We start from the raw sequence: 19,129 nt of genomic DNA on the forward strand, positions 1-19,129 counted from the left end.
ATAAAAGAAACATTATCCAAGCCTCTTTTTGCCATCTACCCCTCTTGAATAAAGAATGACTGGAAGAACTGCTCTGCTGCAAATGGTGTCAGGTTCTGTGCATCAGTGTGAATTCAGTTGCCAAGGGTTATTTGTAGCACTCAGCATTTTTGTAACAGCCACACACAAAGAGGAAAGCAAGCAAAAAGCCCCTACATTTAGCCCATTAGACCTTTTATTTCCCAGCTAGAGACATAAATAAGCTAGATATAAGTGCCTATATGTCAGTATTGCATGCTGAGGAGCCTTAGCACTGAAAATTTCTGCAGGTTCCATTTCTGTTTTAATAATGGGAAGCCTTCCTGTGAGGAAGATAGCAGAGAGATTATAAAACTGATTGTCTTGTGAAGGGGAGTTCAGATTCTGAAATTGGTGCATATAAGAAAGACATGGTTGCAGTGTCAGATGCTGCACATGGAGTAGATGAGAACTGAGCCTGTAACACTTGTAATAGAAGCACAGAGCCTGTTTGGAACTAGGAAGAGCTGCTGAAGTTTAAAATAAATAAAAAAGCATAGTGGAGGTCTTAATCTCCTATGTAGGGAGCAGACAGCAGGTCTGACAGGAATCTGTGTAATCTGGCAGTGCATATTAAAGAGCAAGTCACTGAGAAGTGGTTGTTTCCTGTCCTCAGCCTGTTCCCTACCCAGACCCATGGATATCTTCCTCTCAGTTGTTACAGTTTCAGAGTCCAGAAGATCATTTGCCACTCCCTGGAGCCCTGAGGTTATTTCCTGTATAGATCAGACCATTAAGGTATGAGGACTCCTGCTGTCCTTCCTTGTGTATACCACACTGAATCAATGGAAAAGCTATTAGAAGATACTGTGTTTCTTTTTTTTTTCTTTTTTTCTTTTTTTCTTTTTTTCTTTTTTTCTTTTTTTCTTTTTTTCTTTTTTTCTTTTTTTCTTTTTTTCTTTTTTCTTTTTTCTTTTTTTTTCTTTTTTTCTTTTTTCTTTTTTTCTTTTTTTCTTTTTTCTTTTTTTCTTTTTCTCAAGAAATTCTGCAGTTTAGAATTTGTTTGGCAGGTGCTCCCCAACCCCAGCTAGGCCAATGCCCCAGAATAACAGTTCAGGCCTTTCTGCACTGTCCTGGCCCTGAACTGGCAGCACATCCTGGAGTTTCTGCTGGCATCTGCCCTCTTGTTCCTCAGGAACAGCCTGAACATTCCCACTGTGCTGCTCTTTTCCCTCTTCAGCTTTTTCAGATATTGAGGACAGTTGTGTGGATCACACCCTGTACTTTCTTACCTTCCATCCATCACCCCATTTTTGGTGACCTCCCTAGTTCATCTGCTGCTTTTAGGCAGTGCTTTGGTGATGCTGAGCTCCAGCCAAACTCCACTTTTGTACTGAGCAGCTCCTGGTGCAAACTGTCTTGTCTGACCACACACTCATGGAGTTGTGCAAAGGCTGCTGTGTTTTTTGTCTCATGAGAAACTGGGAGATGGAGCATTTCTCTAGGGTTTGTGTGCTTTTGAAATTGGGCTGGTTCATGATCCTGCCCACAGCCTGTCGTGACATGCTGTGACTCAGCTGAACCCTGAGGGAGCTTTAGGGCAGGACTGGGGGCTCCTGTGGGCAAAGCTGCTCTTCCCTCAAACCAGCACCACTGGAAAACTGATCTGAAGTTCTGGGTTTGTTCACAACTGCCTCTGCACTTTAGTACAATATCAGGGAACCTGGTTGAAGTCTTATCAAGGCTATTTTAGCAATAGAAGTACAGTCACTCTTTGGGCTCAGGAAGATGGCAAAATATCCATTTGGGTTCTTTGCAAGTTTGTGATATTTAATCACAAGTCTAAAATTTTAGACTGTGTATCTAAATCATCATCTAAATTTTGCAGAAATTGGTGCTTTCAACCCTACACAGCTTTCATTTTACAAGTGTCTGTGTCTCTAAAATGTCTTAAAAGGTACAGTTCTGCCTTCCAGTTTTAGACATAAAGAGAAGATTTAATTTATTTTTGAAGTTCAGAAGGAGAAATCCAAAGGTTAACGGTTGGTGTATCAGATGTTACTTGGTATGTGTGTGTGCTCTTTATTTTTGAATTTCCCTTTCTCTGCTCCTCCAGGTGTCATCTTGACATGAGTGCATTCAATCTTGGCACAAAAAGTGTACAAAACTTACTTGAAGTGTGGAGAAAAGAAACTGTAACATCCTTGTGTGCATCCAAATGCTTGTAAAAGCTTTTCAGAGAGGGAGAATTGAATTCTTTGAAACAGTTTTCATAAGCACTTGGTACAGACCTGAAAAATAGCATCTCTGTGCACTGTGCAAGCACAGTAGACACAGGTGATAGTGCAGTTACATTAGTATAGAGAATGGGAATGTCTGATCAGTAGCACAGGATAGAGGAGAAGCTTTTGGAAGCATCCTGCTCAGAAGTGGCTTTGATCCAGTAATATCCAAACAATGAACACTGGAAGGCCTGGTTAGTCCTGAGGGTGTTTGGGCTTTATTGTGGCACATGTAATTTAATGAACTTTTGAAGAGACCTCTAGGCAACAGCCCAAACTCAGAAGGGCAGAGGGGAAAATTCTGGTGGACAGTCCTAGTGAGCTAGAGCACAGTGGCTGTGAAGGAAAGGCTGCTGAATGGGCTGATGGCTGAAAGAAGCAAAGCAAGCACCCTTGGACTCACTAGCAAGCTCTTTGTCCAAATTGGAGCCATCTCTCTCTTTAGGAAGTTATTTCTGTTGGAAATGAGGCCAGAGGCAGGCTGGAGCAGGAAGGAAGAGGCAGACAGTGATCCCCAAGGGCGTGCTCTGGGTGCACAATGAGAGCCCTGCAGAAGGAGCTTGGCTGCCAGGGCAGTGCCCTTGGATGAGAGCTCCTGCAGCCCCTGCTCTGCTGGAAATCTGGAGCTGTGCAGGAGCTTCGGGCCAGGGTGGGCTCAGTGCAGCTGCACACTCAGCTGCAGGGCCAGCTGCCCTCCTGAGCCCACTTGTCCCCTCCTGTAGCCTTCACAGAAAAACTGCTTCACAGAAAAACAAAAATGTGCCCTCAGCAGAGGAGCACTTGTCACCCTTTTCCTGTTGCTGGCCTGGAAGGGAAGCATTTACCCTCCTTCCAGTCATTCCCAAGCACTTCCCCAGCATTGTACAAAGGGCTACAGACCTTTCCTGCCATGTTTCTTTGTCTACTCTGCTGAAAGGGATGCTGAAGCACCAAACAAATGTAAGATTTTTTCCCCCAGTGATGTAAATTGTCTTTACTGAAGTCAATAAAGAAAACAGAATTTGCATCTTCCTTCCTGTGACCTTTCAAATACGTGTTTGCCTGTGTTGAAGGTGCCTGTGACACCATTTGTGATTTAACTTGGCTATTGGATGGGAGCAGTTTCTTGCTCTGATTCATAGGTCCCTAATGACAGGTTATATGTTAATTCTTGTTTTCAGCAATTATCATGCACTTGTGTTTTCACTGGAACCTAATAGCAAATGTGAGTTGAAAGAGCTTCAGGCTAAGGCCTAATAGTCATCAATGATACTTTTTACTTGCCTGTCTGAAAACAGTTGTTGTGAGCCTTTTCTAACATAAATATATCAGAGGTGGTTGTTCTTTGCTTGTTTTTTATTCTGTTTCACTACATTTAACAATGCTTTATATAGCATCAGTTTTGTTGCTGCTCCATCATCACCATGGTTATTACCATAGGGCATACCATATCCAACTCAGATCACAGCTGCACTGTGCAGGAGCTGTACAAATGTGCAGTAAAAGGAGTGTCTGTCACAAAGTGTTAGTGCTGTCTGGAGAGCTGAGGCAGAGAGGAGCAGGCACAATTCAGCCATGTGCCCCTACTGCACAAAGCTCACTTGTGGTGCTGGGTACTGAGCAGTGCTTCAGACAGCAGGGGACACTCTTCTTGTGCAGAGGTTGCAGGATCAGGAAGGATGAGCTCTTGCTGCCCTTCTAGACATCAGTGCCTTTAAAATAAACTGGCCTTGTGTGTGACATAAAAAAGTTCAGGCATCTTGATAGCCAAAGGTCTCTTTCTTACCTTGGTGGGGTCAGAAGTGTGTGTAATATTTAAGAAGCACAGTCAGAGTCACTGTAAAAGTCCTCATTGTTTCAAATCTCACTTAACTTACAGGATTTGCACTGCACCCACCTGGAAGTCTCTTCTCCCAGCAGCTGGGGGAAGGTGGGGGAGTTATTGTCCTTAGCAGGGGGATTCTATGTTTAAAAGTCTTGCAAACACATAAGAAAAATTTGCTGGTTTCCATCCAGAAGTGGGTAAGATAGACCTGTCTCCATCTCAGGTTCAAAATCCCTCCTTGTGGTGGTGTTCATAGGGGTCCCAGGATGAGGGAAGAGACAAGAATGTTGACTCCATGTTTCAGAAGGCTTGATTTATTATTTTATGATATATATTATATTAAAACTATACTAAAAGAACAGAAGAAAGGATTTCATCAGAAGGCTGGCTAAGAATAGAAAAGAATGATAACAAAGGCTTGTGACTGACCGAGACAGTCTGGACAGCTGGGCTGTGATTGGCCATTGATTAGAAACCACATGAGACCAGTCACAGATCCACCTGTTGCATTCCACAGCAGCAGATAACCATTGTTTGCATTTTGTTCCTGAGGCCTCTCAGCTTCTCAGGAGAAAAAATCCTAAGGAAAGGATTTTTCAGAAATATCATGGCTACACCTCCTCACTGTCATTCAAGGCCCTTCCAGCTCTAAGGGACCAATTGTTTGTGTATTCCTCAGTCTGCCAAGCTGGACAGCCCAGAGAAGGTGAAAATGCCATGATGGGTTCTCATCCTGTGGCTGGGGAAGGTTTTCTCATGGGGAGCTCATCTCTGAGGCTGGTGCCAGTTGCAGCAGCACCATGGTGCCTGGCTGACTTTGCTCTGTCTTTCTCCACAGCTCCTGTACGACAACCCCAAGGCGCGTCAGGAGGTCGAGTATCACTGGAGAGCCTCGGGCTGCCCTCACATTGTCCATGTGCTGGATGTGTATGAGAACATCCACAATGGCAAGAGATGCCTGCTCATTGTCATGGAATGGTAGGGACCAGCAGCAGCCCCTCACAGGCACTGCCTTTGGAGGGATGGAGGGAGGAGGAGAATGTCTTGGCTCAGGTGGCAGCTGGGAGATTTCTCAGCAGCACAATTTTGGTTTGCACAGGAAATCTCTTGTTCCCTTTATGGAACTGATAAGGAAATCAGTGCAGCTGCTCCAGCCATCCTGGAAGAATGGGGAACCTTTACCAGAAAATAAATTTTCATTGTGCTCCATAGCAATTGTCCTCATTAAAGCTGACTGATTAATACACCTTCGAAAGATGTCTCTACCAATACATTCTGCTTTGGTTGTGATCAGCTTCCAAGTTCAGATGTAAATCCAATGATCCAGTGTGATCTGTCTTGTCATAACTACTTTGACTCTAACCTTCCCTATTCTCTCCCTGGTCTCCAATACTACAGTTATTGTCCTTTTCACTGAGGACAGATTAATAATTATTTTAGATGTCTTTGCTTCTTTCTTTTTCTTCCTCTCCACCCTTTACATGAAACAAAATTATTGTCACCCTCCCAGTGCCAGCATATCTGACTTCCCATCTTTGTTTGTCATGTTCCCTGTGACAGGGTCCATTAAACTGAAACATCAAAACTCCCTGATCTTATTTTGTTTTCTATTTATGCCATATCAGAATGGCTTTCTGCATTGATGTGAGTGAGTGTGATGTTTAGGAAGCAGTGGCATAGGAGGCAGCCTGTAATCTTTATCTGTTCCTGCTGTGGTTCCATGAGATTATATGGATGCACAGTCAGGTGTTAATTTTGTCCTTTCTGCTAATATAAGGTGAGGTTTTTTGTGTTCTTTGCTTCAGCATGGAAGGAGGAGAGCTGTTTAGCAGGATCCAGGAGAGAGGAGACCAAGCTTTCACTGAGAGAGGTAAAACATTGCAAGTTTAATTTTAAAGTTTGTGAAAGATTTTTTATTTCTTCTCCATTTCTCTGTCCCCTATTTCATTTTAGGAGTTTTTCTTTGATTTTATCTATGGTGGTGTTTGTTGCTGTTATTATTGTTATTTATCCCACTGTGTCTTAAGAGCGATTTTGAAAAGTTCCCAAGAACTAGAAATTATGAGAATTGGCCAAGTTCAGGCAAAATGTGGAAGGTTTAGAGAAAAATCTTTCTACAAATCTGCTCAGCTTTTTCATTTCTGTACCCTGAGAGTGTCTGTTCCTCTGATCCCTGGTCCTGTGCCAGAGCACCTCTGCCATGATCAGTGCAGCTCCTGCTGGGATCTCTCTCTGGCTGTCCCTCAAGCAGCAGCACTGGGTCAAGAGTATAATAAGCAAATCACATCTGATGAAACATCTCCTGTTCAAGGGTTTTAAAGCACTACTTGAAAGGAAGTGTTATTAACCACACTGTAAACAAACCTGCCTGTCTGTAGGGGAAAATGAACAAGGGTAAAGCCCTGCCATGAGGCAGGGACAGAGCTTGCACCAGATTAGTCTTGCCATTTTTACTGTCTTTGCTATTTATTATTGACAGAGAAACACAGGTCCCATTGACCATGGTTCTCCTTGCCCCCTCACAGCAGACCAGAGCTCGTTTCTGCTCAGAGTGAAACCATTAATATTTGTAAGGTGATAGAGTTTGTAACTATGGGCCTGACAAAATGATTAGAAGCAGAAAAATACACACCCAAGCTTGTAAATTACTGTGACTTGTTTTGCAGGTCTGGTGTAGAGACCAGTCTATTTTCTTCTTGTGTGTTTCCTTTCTAGTCCTTTAAGAGACTTGTGCAGGGAAAATGAGCATTTTTAGAAATTTTATTCGTTCTTCTCTAAAGTACAAATTCCAGGGAGAAAACTGATTTCATGAATTTTAGCAACTGCACTCTACTAAAAGCATTACTTTTCTGCATTGTATAACATAAATGCTTAGTCAGAAATCACCTGGTTAAACAAAAAACCACCTTCATTCTTTCCTGAGGTAAATGAGCCCTGTGTCACTGGATTCCCCAGGTTCATTGCCTGTTTATATAGCCACAGCTTCCCATTAGGATCAGGAGGGGAGGAGGTTGTACAAGGTTTTCCCCAAAGAACAGGAGTGTTTCTGCATTCTGATTGTCCTTGTCTGAGATGGTATAATTTCACTCTCAGGCCATGTGCAGAAGGATTCCAGGTTGCAGTACAAGTTCTGCCTATGCAGAGCCCAGAGGATCAGGTTGAAGTTTCTGTTGTTTCCCTGTCAATGGAGATGTGATATAATGCTCACATGGGAATGTCATTCCTCCCTGCTCTGAAACCCCTCCCTGTGTAACTGAGCCCTTCCAGACTCCCAGAGCACTGCTGTTGCAAGGTAATTCCACCACTAGAATTTCCCACTGGGGCTATGTTAAATTCTTGAAACATATTATTTCAAAGGTGACAGTTTGGCCTTTGCTGAACAGAACTGTTGATTTTGTTCCTCCTGATGAAAAACTTCTAAAGACAATGAGGAATTAAGATGTGACCTATCCTAAAATTACTATATTGTTATCTTGCTCTATTTTTAGAAAATCTGATAGATTATCCCCCTGAACTAGAAGCTGAAAGTTAAATTTCTGTCTCAAACAACCAAGGACATGTCCTGGACAATCAGAGATAGGTTCTTGTTGGGGCTCCTTTTTTTTAACAGTTGCTGCTTGTGTACCTGCTCTGCTCTTGCTGCTTTTTTTGGTGATCAGATTAAAGCACGAATTTCCAAGCTCCTGAGGAGTCTGAGCTGTTGGGCTGCAGTGCCTGCTCAGGAGGAGGCTGAGCAGCCAGGCAGTCGGGGGCTTGGTGCCTGCAAACCCAAAACACAGCTGTTGGGGCTAATTTTAGGGTTTCTCTAGTCCTGACGCTTGCCCCATGTTCCAGCAAGCTGTTTGTAAGCCATAAGCATTCCCAGGCATGTCCCTGAATTCCAGTGGGAATGTTAATGTGACCTTTCTCTAAAATTGTGTTTATAGAGGCCTCTGAAATAATGAGAGACATTGGGACAGCCATCCAGTACCTGCACTCCATGAACATTGCACACAGAGACGTCAAGGTGAGCCCCCAAGGTGTGTGGGCTGGGGAAGAGAACTTATGGCAGGAAGAAACCTGGGCAGCAGTGATTTTAACAGAACTGGGAGTGCAGTCAGATGGCCAAAGTGTCCCTGTTCCTCTGCCAGTGGGAGAAAGGATTTGCTCACTAGTTTGCAACTAGTCCAAGGTTGGAATATTCATGTGTGCTAATGCCTTCCAGTTGTGTATGGAATGCAGAAAAATCTCATGATAGTCAGATGCTTAGTTAAAGAGGTACTGCCCACTTGCAATCCATTAACTAGCAAGAAAATAGCACTCCTTCAAGTGAACCTGTAATTTATAGATGCCTTTATGTAGTCTTTGCTAGTTATCAATTGCTTTCAGTATCATATTTGTATTAAGAAAAAAAAACCCAAGCAAAAAAAAAAAAAAAAAAACAAAAAAACCCAAAAAAACCCCAAACAGCAAAACCCCCTTCAGAAAAAGGGGAAACTTCTGGGAGGAATAATACCAATTTCATGCATTTAACCCACTTCAATAAGAGTGTGAATATTTGGGAAAACAGGGAGATCTCAGTTACTGCCAGTGTTTAATGAGGTAAAGTTTGAACCCCAATCTCATTGTAGGGGTTTGCCAGAGTTTGTAGGGCCATATTTTGTGTAGGGCTGCATTTTGTGTTCATGCTCTGAAGTGCGCAGCACAAGCAAAGCCAAGCTCGCTGCACCCTGGCATTTCCAGTGCAGGGACACAGCAGGGGATGGAATGTGCAGGAGAGCAGTGCTTGTAATGATAGACTGAGACATCAGATCAATTCCACAGCTCTGAGCTGGTGGATTTTCTACAGATGTTTGTGTGTTTAGCTGGAGGGAGAGCTGACACATCATGGTGTCACCAGGGGGTAAACTGGGAAATGAGTTGAACTAATTGGAGATAATGGAAATACCCTGTTGTCCCTGTTCTTGGGCACAGGAGCTTGTATTTCCCTCTGTGCCACTTCTGCCTGTATGGAGTGTGGAACAAGAGTGGAATTACCTCAGGTTTCAGGAGACAGAGGAGGGGGAGCAGCAAAGGGCCTGTGTCTGTATCAGTTAATTTTGATGGAGCTGTGTCAGTTGCTCATGGGGGCTTTGGCTGAGGATTTCCCTTGTCCTGCCCCTGGGGTGCTTGAGGCACAGTGTGATGTCAGATCAGCTGCTGCCACCACACAGATGAGTCCCAGGAAGTGCAGGGAACTGGGAGAGGTTCAAGAAGCCAGACTGGATGCCCATTGGACAGGGTTTTGTGGCTTTTTCTCCCAAATAATCTTGCTAAGAAGGATGTTGATGCTTAGTCTGAGGAGAAATGCTGCCTGTTGGGAGGGAACTTGCTGTGTGTTCAGTGGGGATGTGACAGAAGTAAGAAGACCTAAATGGTGTTGGTGGGTTTGACCTGTCGGCTCATTAGAGACATCTCTTCATTGTCCTGTTTATCCTCTTTTGGTGACCTTCCAGCCTGAAAACCTGCTTTACACATCTAAAGACAAAGATACTGTGCTCAAACTCACAGACTTCGGCTTTGCCAAAGAAACCACTGTAAATGCACTGCAGACCCCCTGTTACACTCCTTATTATGTGGGTGAGTTATCCAAGGCACATTTCTTCTGTGTTTCTGTCATTCCTTCCCTTGCAGTGGGTGGGAAATCTTCTATTCTGGGTGTAATGTGAAGTGTTAGCCTCCAGGATTTAAACTGGGATCCAATCCAAACCTAAAGTCTGGTTCCAGTACAGTTCAATGCTCCTGCTTTCTGCCTTGGTGGCAGAGGAAAAAGCCTTCACAGGAGATACAAATGAGGATATACAAAGAGAGAGAGGGAATTCCTTCTGATTACACTTGAAGCAATCCTGATATTTCCTCTGAATGATGCAATAAAAGCCATGATTTGAATTGAGTTTCGTGATATTTGGGAATTTCTGTGCTAAACTTCCCAAACTTAAATTAAAACAATAAGAGAGAAGAATTTTGCCTCAGCTGTAAAACTTCTTTAAGCTGGCAAATTGAGGAATTAGTAATAAAGAACCAACATGACTTAATCACAGCAGAATTTTTCCTTCATTTTGTCCAAAGTTGAAGCACTGTGTGATGAATGCCATAGCAGACTGTCCTTCATGCACTCATTTCAGTCTTGAGTTAATAGTTATTCATTATATGGTTTGACTGGGGTAGTCAAACTTGGAATTTCTTTGCTGGAAAAAGGACTTAATTTGTTTGAAAAATTACTTCTCTGATAAAAGTTTGTATAGTTTTCTGCATTGAAAGAGACTTATTCACTGGAAACAGATAATCACATTAGCAATACTCTTTTTTTGATGCTTTCTTCTGTATTTTTTTGAGCTGGGTTTAGTGATAAAATGTTAAGGAGTTTACACACAGATGTTTTTATGCCTTAATATTTGTGTATAAACAAGCTGACATTTCCCTTCTCAACACCTTTTTATAAACCAGCATGATTGCTCATATGTTTAAAGAATAATTTTCCTTACAAAATCAAGCTCCCTGGCAGTTTACCTGCCCCAGGGGACAAAAAAAATCCCCTCTAAATGTATCTCTGTCTAATTTTGTTACTTAGTGGAAAAAAATATAATGCTCTGGAGGCCAAAGAAAAATACAGTGCCCTGTAGCTGCTGGAGCTAAACACACCACCCAGGTATCATTCAAAATTTTATCACAGCTCCAGTAGGGCCTTTCTATTCTGATTGCTGGAACATATGCTCCTGCCTCTTTCAGTGCAGTGTCTCCCTGCACACATTTAGCTGTAGCTCCTTCTGCTTTTTGGTAATCTTAGTACTCCCTTGAGCAGAGAGACACCAAGGTGAGGAGTAGGGCATTTTTCCAGCTCTGTTCCTCCTTTTTAAAGCTACTTTAAATGCCTTTAGGAACTTGTCAGTCAAAAGTGCTACCCAGTTCCTGCAGTGAGTTGTGTTTTTTTAATGCCTCTGATACCTGTTGTTGAAGTGTGCTGCTACTTACAAGGTGATGGAGATGAAGAGAAATACCTGGTACTCTGTTTACTTGTGGTTTTAATCTTCCCCAGCCCCAGAAGTCCTTGGTCCTGAGAAGTATGACAAATCATGTGACATGTGGTCATTGGGTGTCATCACATATATTCTGTAAGTATGTGGAAAGGAACTTGTTAAATCTGCACTCACAAGTAATTGTTCACTGGGATCCTGCAGCCTGCAGTAGTATATAATCTTGAATAAAACTTTTTTAGAGGTGAAAGGATTCCCCTAGTTAAGAAAATTCTTTTGTCCACTCTTACAGCCTGTGTGGGTTCCCTCCATTCTACTCCAACACCGGTCAAGCCATTTCTCCAGGGATGAAGAGAAGAATTCGGATGGGGCAATATGGATTTCCTAATCCAGAGTGGGCTGAAGTATCAGAGGAAGGTAGAAATCCTCCCTGGTGCTGATGAGTGTGAGCATGGTAGTGTGCAGTGCTGCAGTGCTTACAAAGATACTATTTCTAAAAATCTGTCTGAGCTTTTGTTTCCCTTTCTTCTACAATTTAAATCAATTTTTTGTAAGGTGCTACAGAGAACAACTGGGAACCCAGATACCAGCCAGCAACCTCTGTGCTACAAAAAGTAAATGACTACTGAAAACCTTCTTTCAGAATCCAGCTAGTGCTAGTGAATGCTGATATTAAACCCTCTTGAAACAGAAGTCTCTAATCCTGAGAAAGGAGACAGCCTGGACAGCTCCAATGTAAGCTGAGCTGGAAGAAAGGCAAACTCTCTCAAGAATTTATTCAGTCTTTGCCCTCCTTGGTGATCCAGCCAGCAAGGATGGCAAGTTTTCATGCTAGCTTTTTGGGATGTGGGAATTTGCCAGCTGCCACTTAAATCAAGGTCAGCAATTTATTTTGTATAAGTCATTGATGAAAAGCTGCTGGGCTCAAATCAGTGTCCTGAAAGTGGGTATTTTTGATTCCCCCTTATCCTGGAAGTCTCACCTGCCTGTCATATTAAAGAGAAGGGTCAGCAATATCTGGGCTTATCTGTTTTTCTTACAAGCCCTTTATATTGCTGTGATCCTGGTTTTGTCTGCAGTTTAGCAGTAACAAATTCTCCTTGGACCCTGCTGTGCTCTGTGGCATCTTCACCCCTCACTGCATCTCATGGCTGTGTGCAGCACAGCCTGCTGAACATTGTTGAGGGAGATGTTTTAGTCATGGGTTTCTGGCTAAATATTTTCTCTGCTTTGGGTCTTGCTCGTATTCCAGCAGTTAAAAACAGGCTAGAGGAGCTCAGTGAGAGAACATGCACTTGCACTGTGTGTAGGGTTTCTGTGTGCTTGTGTGGATGGAGATAGGGGCCCTCTACCTTCCATCCTATAAAATCATCTCATCTGTGGGTGTTCTTTAGGCTGATGAGGCACCTGCAGGAGGTTGCTGCTTTTTTCCCTGTATTGTGCTGTCCTTGTCCTTTGCAGCCTCTCTCAACAAATTAAACTTGTACCTTGGGCAACTTCTTACAAGCGTTTAGTCATCTTGCATGTGATGTTCCTAAAAGAGAACTCCTTTTTAGAAGTTCTTACAGGTTTCCTAAGGAAATTTTGTGTAAGTCCTCCTAAATAACTTCCTTTGGATGCAGTGTTTCCAGTCTGTCCACCCACATTAATGAAACTCTTGTCTAGCCTCTCATCATCTCATATCTCAGTTATTAGTGCTCTTGCTTTGGCAAATCCCATGTTCACAGAAAACTGCTGCAAAGCCAGTTTGTGCAATCCATTTATTTGACTTTTTTGTCTTTTTAGTGGCCTCTCAGTTGGCAAAGTTCATTGTTCTTTTTTCCACAGCCTGTGCTAGTTGCTGTCTCCACCATTTCTTAAAACATCAGTTTATGTATTCATTCAGCCCATAATGCCCAGCTTGTTGCCATCTTTGAGGCAGGCAGCTTAGCAGCTTTCTGTCCCTGTGCTTCTCTTTTCCTCCAGTTGTTGTTCTCAAAGCAGTTGGTTTGGTGATGTAGAGAGCAGAGCTGGAATTCCCAGTCTTTTCTTTCCTTCTTGTCTCTTGTTTTGGATGTTTTCCTGTTTTGCCCCTTTAAACACAGTAACCTGCCCCACTGTATGTGGCTTCTTAACACAGTCACAGCAATTGGGAGGTGTTTTCAGTTCTGCAAAATGGTGTTTCTTCATTCAGCAGGTCCTTGTGTTCCCAAGGTTATTTGGGAATGCAGTCCTAGACTACACCATGCCCTGTTGGTTCTGTTTTTCAGCCAAACAACTCATTCGCCATTTACTGAAGACTGACCCAACAGAGAGGATGACAGTCTCTCAGTTTATGAATCACCCTTGGATTAATGTGAGTCTTAGATCTCTTTTTATACCACAAATTGATTCTTACATGCAGAACTTGGGTACAGCTCCACACAACACAGCAAGAGAAGGGCTGTTATTAGTGCTGGTCCCTTAATTAACCTCCTGTGCCCTCCTCAGAGGGTCACCTGCCTGTAAAACCACAATTCTTCTTGCTGTTAGCAGAGGACACACAAGGGGAGACACCCACAGTCGTGTCCTTGGAAGCAACAGCCGAAAATGTCTGTATGTTCTGTGAGCAGGCAGTCTCTGTTGACTCTGCAGCATATGCATGTGTTACTCTCTTTAAAAATATAAAAATAAACTCTGTGTGCTTACTTCATCAGTGCAGGATTTAAAGAGCTATTATTAGTGGTCTCAGGCACCATTGTGCATAGCTGTGTTAGGGTGAACATGCTCCTATGCTCAGTGGGAATTCTCATCCTTGGCAGAGTTTGGAAATGCATGGGGGAGGAGCAAGGGTCTCTTTTTCCATGTGAGAGATTGCCAGGTAGGGTGGTACACAGAGCTATTTATGGTCCCAGTTCAGGTTTCATTCTATGACTTGGTTGAATTTACTTCTTAAAAGAAATTTTTGGGGAAAAAAGAAAAAAATACTTTATTAATACAATATGGACTATTTCAAATAAGAGACACAAATCCCAGAAGCTACAAGACTGAGTTTCATGATACCTTCTCTGCTCTGTAGGTGTCCCTCAAAATAGTAGGTTATACTTCTCACATTTGTGTCTAAAAAAATACCAGTCTTGTTCTCACTGCCCAAAGAATCATCAGCCAGGAACAGAATCATTTGTGCTGTAGGATTCCCTTTGTTCCCGTAGTGCTGGTGTGTCTGTGCTGATCCTCAAAGCATGGGCAGAAGCAGAGGTGTGGCTGATTGTCCCCATTCCTACAATGCCTGCTGCAGGATCTGGAAGCCCTTGGAATGAAGTGAAATGCAGCTGTAGGACATCCTGATGGAGTAGAAAGGTGTTGTCATTCAGAGTTGAGAAACTGAGGTTGTAAAGATCCTGTAGAACAGACTCCAGACAATGTTTCTGAGTCTTTTTTAACCAAATAAAAATGTAATCACTGCTCAGAATAAATACCTCCAGCTTTGAGTGTCTGAAGCCCCAAGAAGGTGTTTCAGAAATCAGCAGGTGAGGAATTTCATGGAGTGAGTGCCTAATAGCTGAGGAAGCTGCCACCCACAGTGTCACTTGTTATTTGGAATATGCACAGAGCCAGTTAATGAGGAGGAGATTAGAGGTAAGGTCTGCAGACTCTGCTGCACCTGCTCCAACTGGAGCCCTGCTCCAACACCCTTCCTGGAGGAAAGCTGCAGGTTGGCTTTCTTTTCTGCTGAACCTATAGCTCACAGGGCAGAGGGAGGGAGAGGGAAAGACCAATGCAATAAATGTCTGTGTTCTCCCTTTTCCTAAATCCCAAAGTGGAAACATGTCTGGGGAGTTGCACAAGCAGCGGGGGAGGGTGCTTGTGGCTCTTTTTTTTTTTTTTAACTTCTTTTTTTTTTTTTTGAGATGGATGACAGAAGTGTTTTACTGTGAAGTAGGCAAAAACTGTCAGTTTAGGTGGAGCACAGACTCATTTAGTTCCTTGTCTATAGGATTTTTTTTTTAACAATCAGCAGCTCAGAGCAGAAAGGCACCTTCCACAGGGAAGCAAGGACAGGGACAGCACTGAAACCAGTCTGCTTGTTTTCCATTTCTCTTGTCCCAGCTGTGTTTGATAAACCTGTACCCTGGCCAGCTGGGGTCCTTGTCCAGAGGAGTCAGGATTTCTGCTTCACTTCTGTGACTGCAGCCCTGCTGCTCTGAGCCTGGGGGAACATAAGCACTGGTTCCAGTGTGGAGTTTGTTTTACAGGGATCTCCTTAGACTTTGTTGGCATGCAGCTGTAGGATGCCACAGCAGCAAATAGCAAGCTTGGGTAGAAAGCATAAGGAAAATAGAGTATCCAAATGAAATTATAGTTTGGGTTAGGGGCTGGCAAGAATTGCCATGATTCTTTCTGAGTTCAGTCAGGGAACTGTGCTTCATGCTTTAGAAATTGTCCCTTGTTCTAATGTAAAGCATCTCCTGATCTTTCATGGCAGGTGAGCAGAGATCTCAGTTTCATGTGGATGCTCTGTCTTCTGAGCTGTGTCTTGCTCAGAACAATTGTGTCATTTCCTCTTTGGGGCTCACTTAGTCTGATGAAGTGGTGATCTCAGTTAATGCATAGGTGCAAGAAAATGTCTCCTACAACAAATCCTAGGAGATAAAGGTCAAATTAACCACTTTAAGACATTGACTAATGAATAGTGAAATGACAGTTAAAATCTAAAACATGCATAAAAATTTATCCACCTCTGGTTGGATAAATTGTTCAGACTGGAAGGGAGTAGAGTGAAAGAAGCTCAGCACTGATTTCTCTCTCTTTTTGTTCTTTAAATATTGTGTGGGGAATGTAGTCCTTTTCTCCTGCACATGAGTTCGTTTGTGGAATGATTGGAAGCAGGAATAATGAGGGCCATTGGAAGACATTAAATCAAATTTTATGCTCTTCATACGCAGAGAAGAGCAAGAAATCACTTCCCAAATGTTGTTTTTCAGAACTTCTTTTGGTATTTTTCTTTATTCTCAGAGATCAATGTCAGTGCCACCAACTCCTCTTCACACTGCACGGGTCCTGCAGGAGGATAAAGACCACTGGGATGAAGTTAAAGTGAGTCAATCCAAATTCAGATTTCTTTAAGTGTCCTAGGAGATGAAATGTGCTGCCTTGGATACTGTGGCTATTTTGAATACAATCATGTCAAACAAGGGTGCCATAAACAGGCTTGGTTAGAACAGCAGTGTATATGAGAACTGTTTAAAAAAGGAAGGAATTCTATTTGAGCTTCATTGGCAGCCTTACAGCTGCACCAGATACCAGCAATATGGTGTTTGTGATCAAAGGCATGAATGATGCTCCTGCTGAGCCTCTGCATGTACCCAGGGAGGAGAAGGACAGTGCTGGGGCAGTTTGAACTTCATTACAGTAAAGAATGTGTTGAAAATGAAGGGGGACAGGTGGGAGGGCTGAGCTGCATTCTGGTTTTCTGCAGTGCTTTTGAATTGTGGAACAGCACTGAATAACCTTCGTCTTGTTATGACATTTGGTGGGGGGAAGAGGAGAAAAAAAAATATCTTAATCTAAGCAGGTGCCTCACCTACTGTGTGTACCAATGACTGCTGAATGCTTCCTGCTGTAGGGCACACTGAAATCTTAACTCTTTCCTGCTGGCCTTTAACAGGTTGGCATGCTTTTACAATTAATTCTGAGTTTTCTGGACTTCAAATTCCTAGAATTTTGACAATTGCAACATTTCTGTAGTGTATTTTATTTATTACTGATTTTATTTAAATCACTGATGTGTAGTCTCAGCTGTTGAGCTATGTAATGGTAAAATGTTTTTGGGACCTAGGCAACATTTACCTTCTGAGTCAGAGATCAAGCAGATATTTTCACTTAGCTGCCTTATTTTCCATGTTTCTGAGAATTTCTTATGCTTGTGCTTCTGTATAGGTCCCAGAGGTATTCCCTCAAGCTACCAACATACTCATTGATATTGAATTGTTTTTCCTTTCCTGAACCAAATGCTTAGACATTTGTTTACTTCAACAGATTTTTCTTTACAACCTTATTAAAAAGTTTAAAATGTTCCTGTACTTAAGCATTAATTCAAACTAAGGAGGTGTGTGAGTTTGAAGCACAAACTTTTAAAGATCTTTGTGTGGAGGCGCAGAGCCAGCCAGGGAGAAGTGCTGGGCACAGGGACACGTGGAATTTAGGCCAGCAGAGCGTGGTCCTGTGTGCTCCCTGTGAAATGCTGTGAGAACAGCTCCTGCTGACAGAGCCCCTGGTGGAAGGAGCCCCCAGTGGAGTGGTTGGTTCCTGGTGCAGAGCACACAGCGGGCTCAGCTCCTGCTGCCCTGGGGGGACAGAGAGCTCCTTGTGTCCCTCCCCTCCGGGCTGCAGGGTGGGGTGGCCGTGCACTCACTGCCTCAGGGGGTTCACTGCCTTGCTTGCTTGCTTTCAGGAGGAGATGACCAGTGCTCTGGCCACCATGAGGGTGGACTACGATCAGGTGAAAATCAAAGACTTGAAGACGTCCAACAACCGCCTGCTGAACAAGCGCCGCAAGAAGCAGAAGCAGGCGGGCGCCTCCTCCGCCGCCCCGGGCTGCAACAACCAGTGAGGGCAGGAGCCAGCAGGGACTGGGGGTGCAGGGTAAAAGTTAAACAGAGCAAGTTAAAATCATGGGATTGTCTCAGCCCACACCACAAAGGCAGTGAGACTGAAGATGCTGTCCTGCAGAGAGGGAACAGTGTGATAACGTTTTGATAACTTGAATCACTTTTGAAGACTTATGGATCTGACATGATTCTGTTGCACATTGCAAGGGAAGGTACAGTAATGCCAGAAATGTTACAGGTTTTTGGTTTGGCTTTAGCTGTGTAGGATAAGAGGAGAGAACAGGAGGCAGTCTCAGCACATTAATGCACTGAGGCTTTAAGAGCCATCTACAAGAGTAACTTCTGCTGCTGTTTTAAACTGGGGAATAGGAAAGTGCCAAGTGTTCTGCTAAGAGTGTTTTAGTAGTTTAGTAGAATTGATAATAGTCTATATTTCCAAACTTACCTCCTATAGTTACAGAATATCACCTAAACTGTAAACAGATATTCTTGTTACAGGAAAAAGCATCCATACATTTCCATTTCCATAAAGTCTTCTGTGTAGTCTCATGTGAAGATTTGAGTTTGTCATGGATTCCCATTTGGTAACATGTAAATTTTCTGAGCTGTAGCCACTATGTTGTATCTTTGCCACTGTCAGACCCCTCTCTTGTAATGTTTTCAATTTAACTGGTAGTTTATGTGAAGAGCTTCAGTCAGGATTTAAGTAGTTGAAAGCATCCTGCAGAGAATGTTGCTGTTCCCCTTGGATCCACAACCTCCAGGGTGTGCAGCTGGACATGCAAGGGATTGCTTTGAGGAGAGACTTCTGAAATTTGGGGAAGAAGTGGTAAATGCATGTTCTTTGAATGGACCCTGTAATCTGCCAGCATCCCTTCCTGATAGCTATCTCTAGATCCTGTGCCTAAGATGTGCTGATCACAGCAAATTATGGGGTGTTTGGGTTGGTTTGTTTCCTGGGGTCAGGAGGGGGGAGGATGGTACTTTATTTATGGTGATTTGGTGGTGTTTCAGGATCCAAAGATTTTCACTACTTAAGGAAGATTAATTTTAAGTATATCCACCCATTGTTTTTTTCCTATTTTAATTCTTCTTATTTTATGGGAACCTGGCCGTGGTTTGCTGGTATGTTTTATTTTGTGATCAAAATATTTTCTCTCACTGTATTTTGGAGTTTGGCTTTATTTTTAATTTAGGTGAAGCAAATATTTGTGAAAGTGTTATCAGAGTCTGGGATGAATATGATGTGCTTCCAGTGATGCAGGCCAATACACCTTTGAGGTAGGCACACAGTACTGGTGTGTTAATAGGCTTGCAAGAGTGTAAAAAGACAAAAAGGAAAACAGGGCTCCAGAGTGGATCTGAATTGTCAGATCAGAGTGACACACAGCAAAGCTCAGCTCAAGGCTTTGGACCTGGTCTGGGGAGCCCAGTTCCCAGCTTCAGAGTGGTGAATGAGACCTCAATTCTCCTTTGTGAACTGGC

General features: G+C 43.0%; 1 protein-coding gene across 3 annotated transcripts in view; it reads left to right on the top strand.

Annotated features, from left to right (window-relative positions):
- MAPKAPK3 (MAPK activated protein kinase 3) overlaps positions 1 to 18,810 on the top strand; it is a 46,643-nt gene extending 27,833 nt beyond the window's left edge. For all 3 annotated transcript variants that reach the window (XM_071439932.1, XM_071439929.1, XM_071439931.1), the window contains exons 3-11: positions 4,922 to 5,061; positions 5,889 to 5,953; positions 8,010 to 8,089; positions 9,558 to 9,681; positions 11,138 to 11,213; positions 11,368 to 11,492; positions 13,325 to 13,410; positions 16,050 to 16,130; positions 17,488 to 18,810. In XM_071439932.1, coding sequence (XP_071296033.1) covers positions 4,922 to 5,061; positions 5,889 to 5,953; positions 8,010 to 8,089; positions 9,558 to 9,681; positions 11,138 to 11,213; positions 11,368 to 11,492; positions 13,325 to 13,410; positions 16,050 to 16,130; positions 17,488 to 17,646 — 936 coding nt within the window. In that variant the 3' untranslated portion in view covers positions 17,647 to 18,810. The remainder of the gene's footprint in view (positions 1 to 4,921; positions 5,062 to 5,888; positions 5,954 to 8,009; positions 8,090 to 9,557; positions 9,682 to 11,137; positions 11,214 to 11,367; positions 11,493 to 13,324; positions 13,411 to 16,049; positions 16,131 to 17,487) is intronic.
- The last annotated feature ends 319 nt before the right edge of the window (positions 18,811 to 19,129 follow it).

The sequence above is a fragment of the Agelaius tricolor genome, unplaced genomic scaffold (genome assembly GCF_023055355.1).
Source record: "Agelaius tricolor isolate 1412-34295 unplaced genomic scaffold, bAgeTri1.0.p SCAF_14, whole genome shotgun sequence".
NCBI lineage: Eukaryota > Metazoa > Chordata > Aves > Passeriformes > Icteridae > Agelaius > Agelaius tricolor.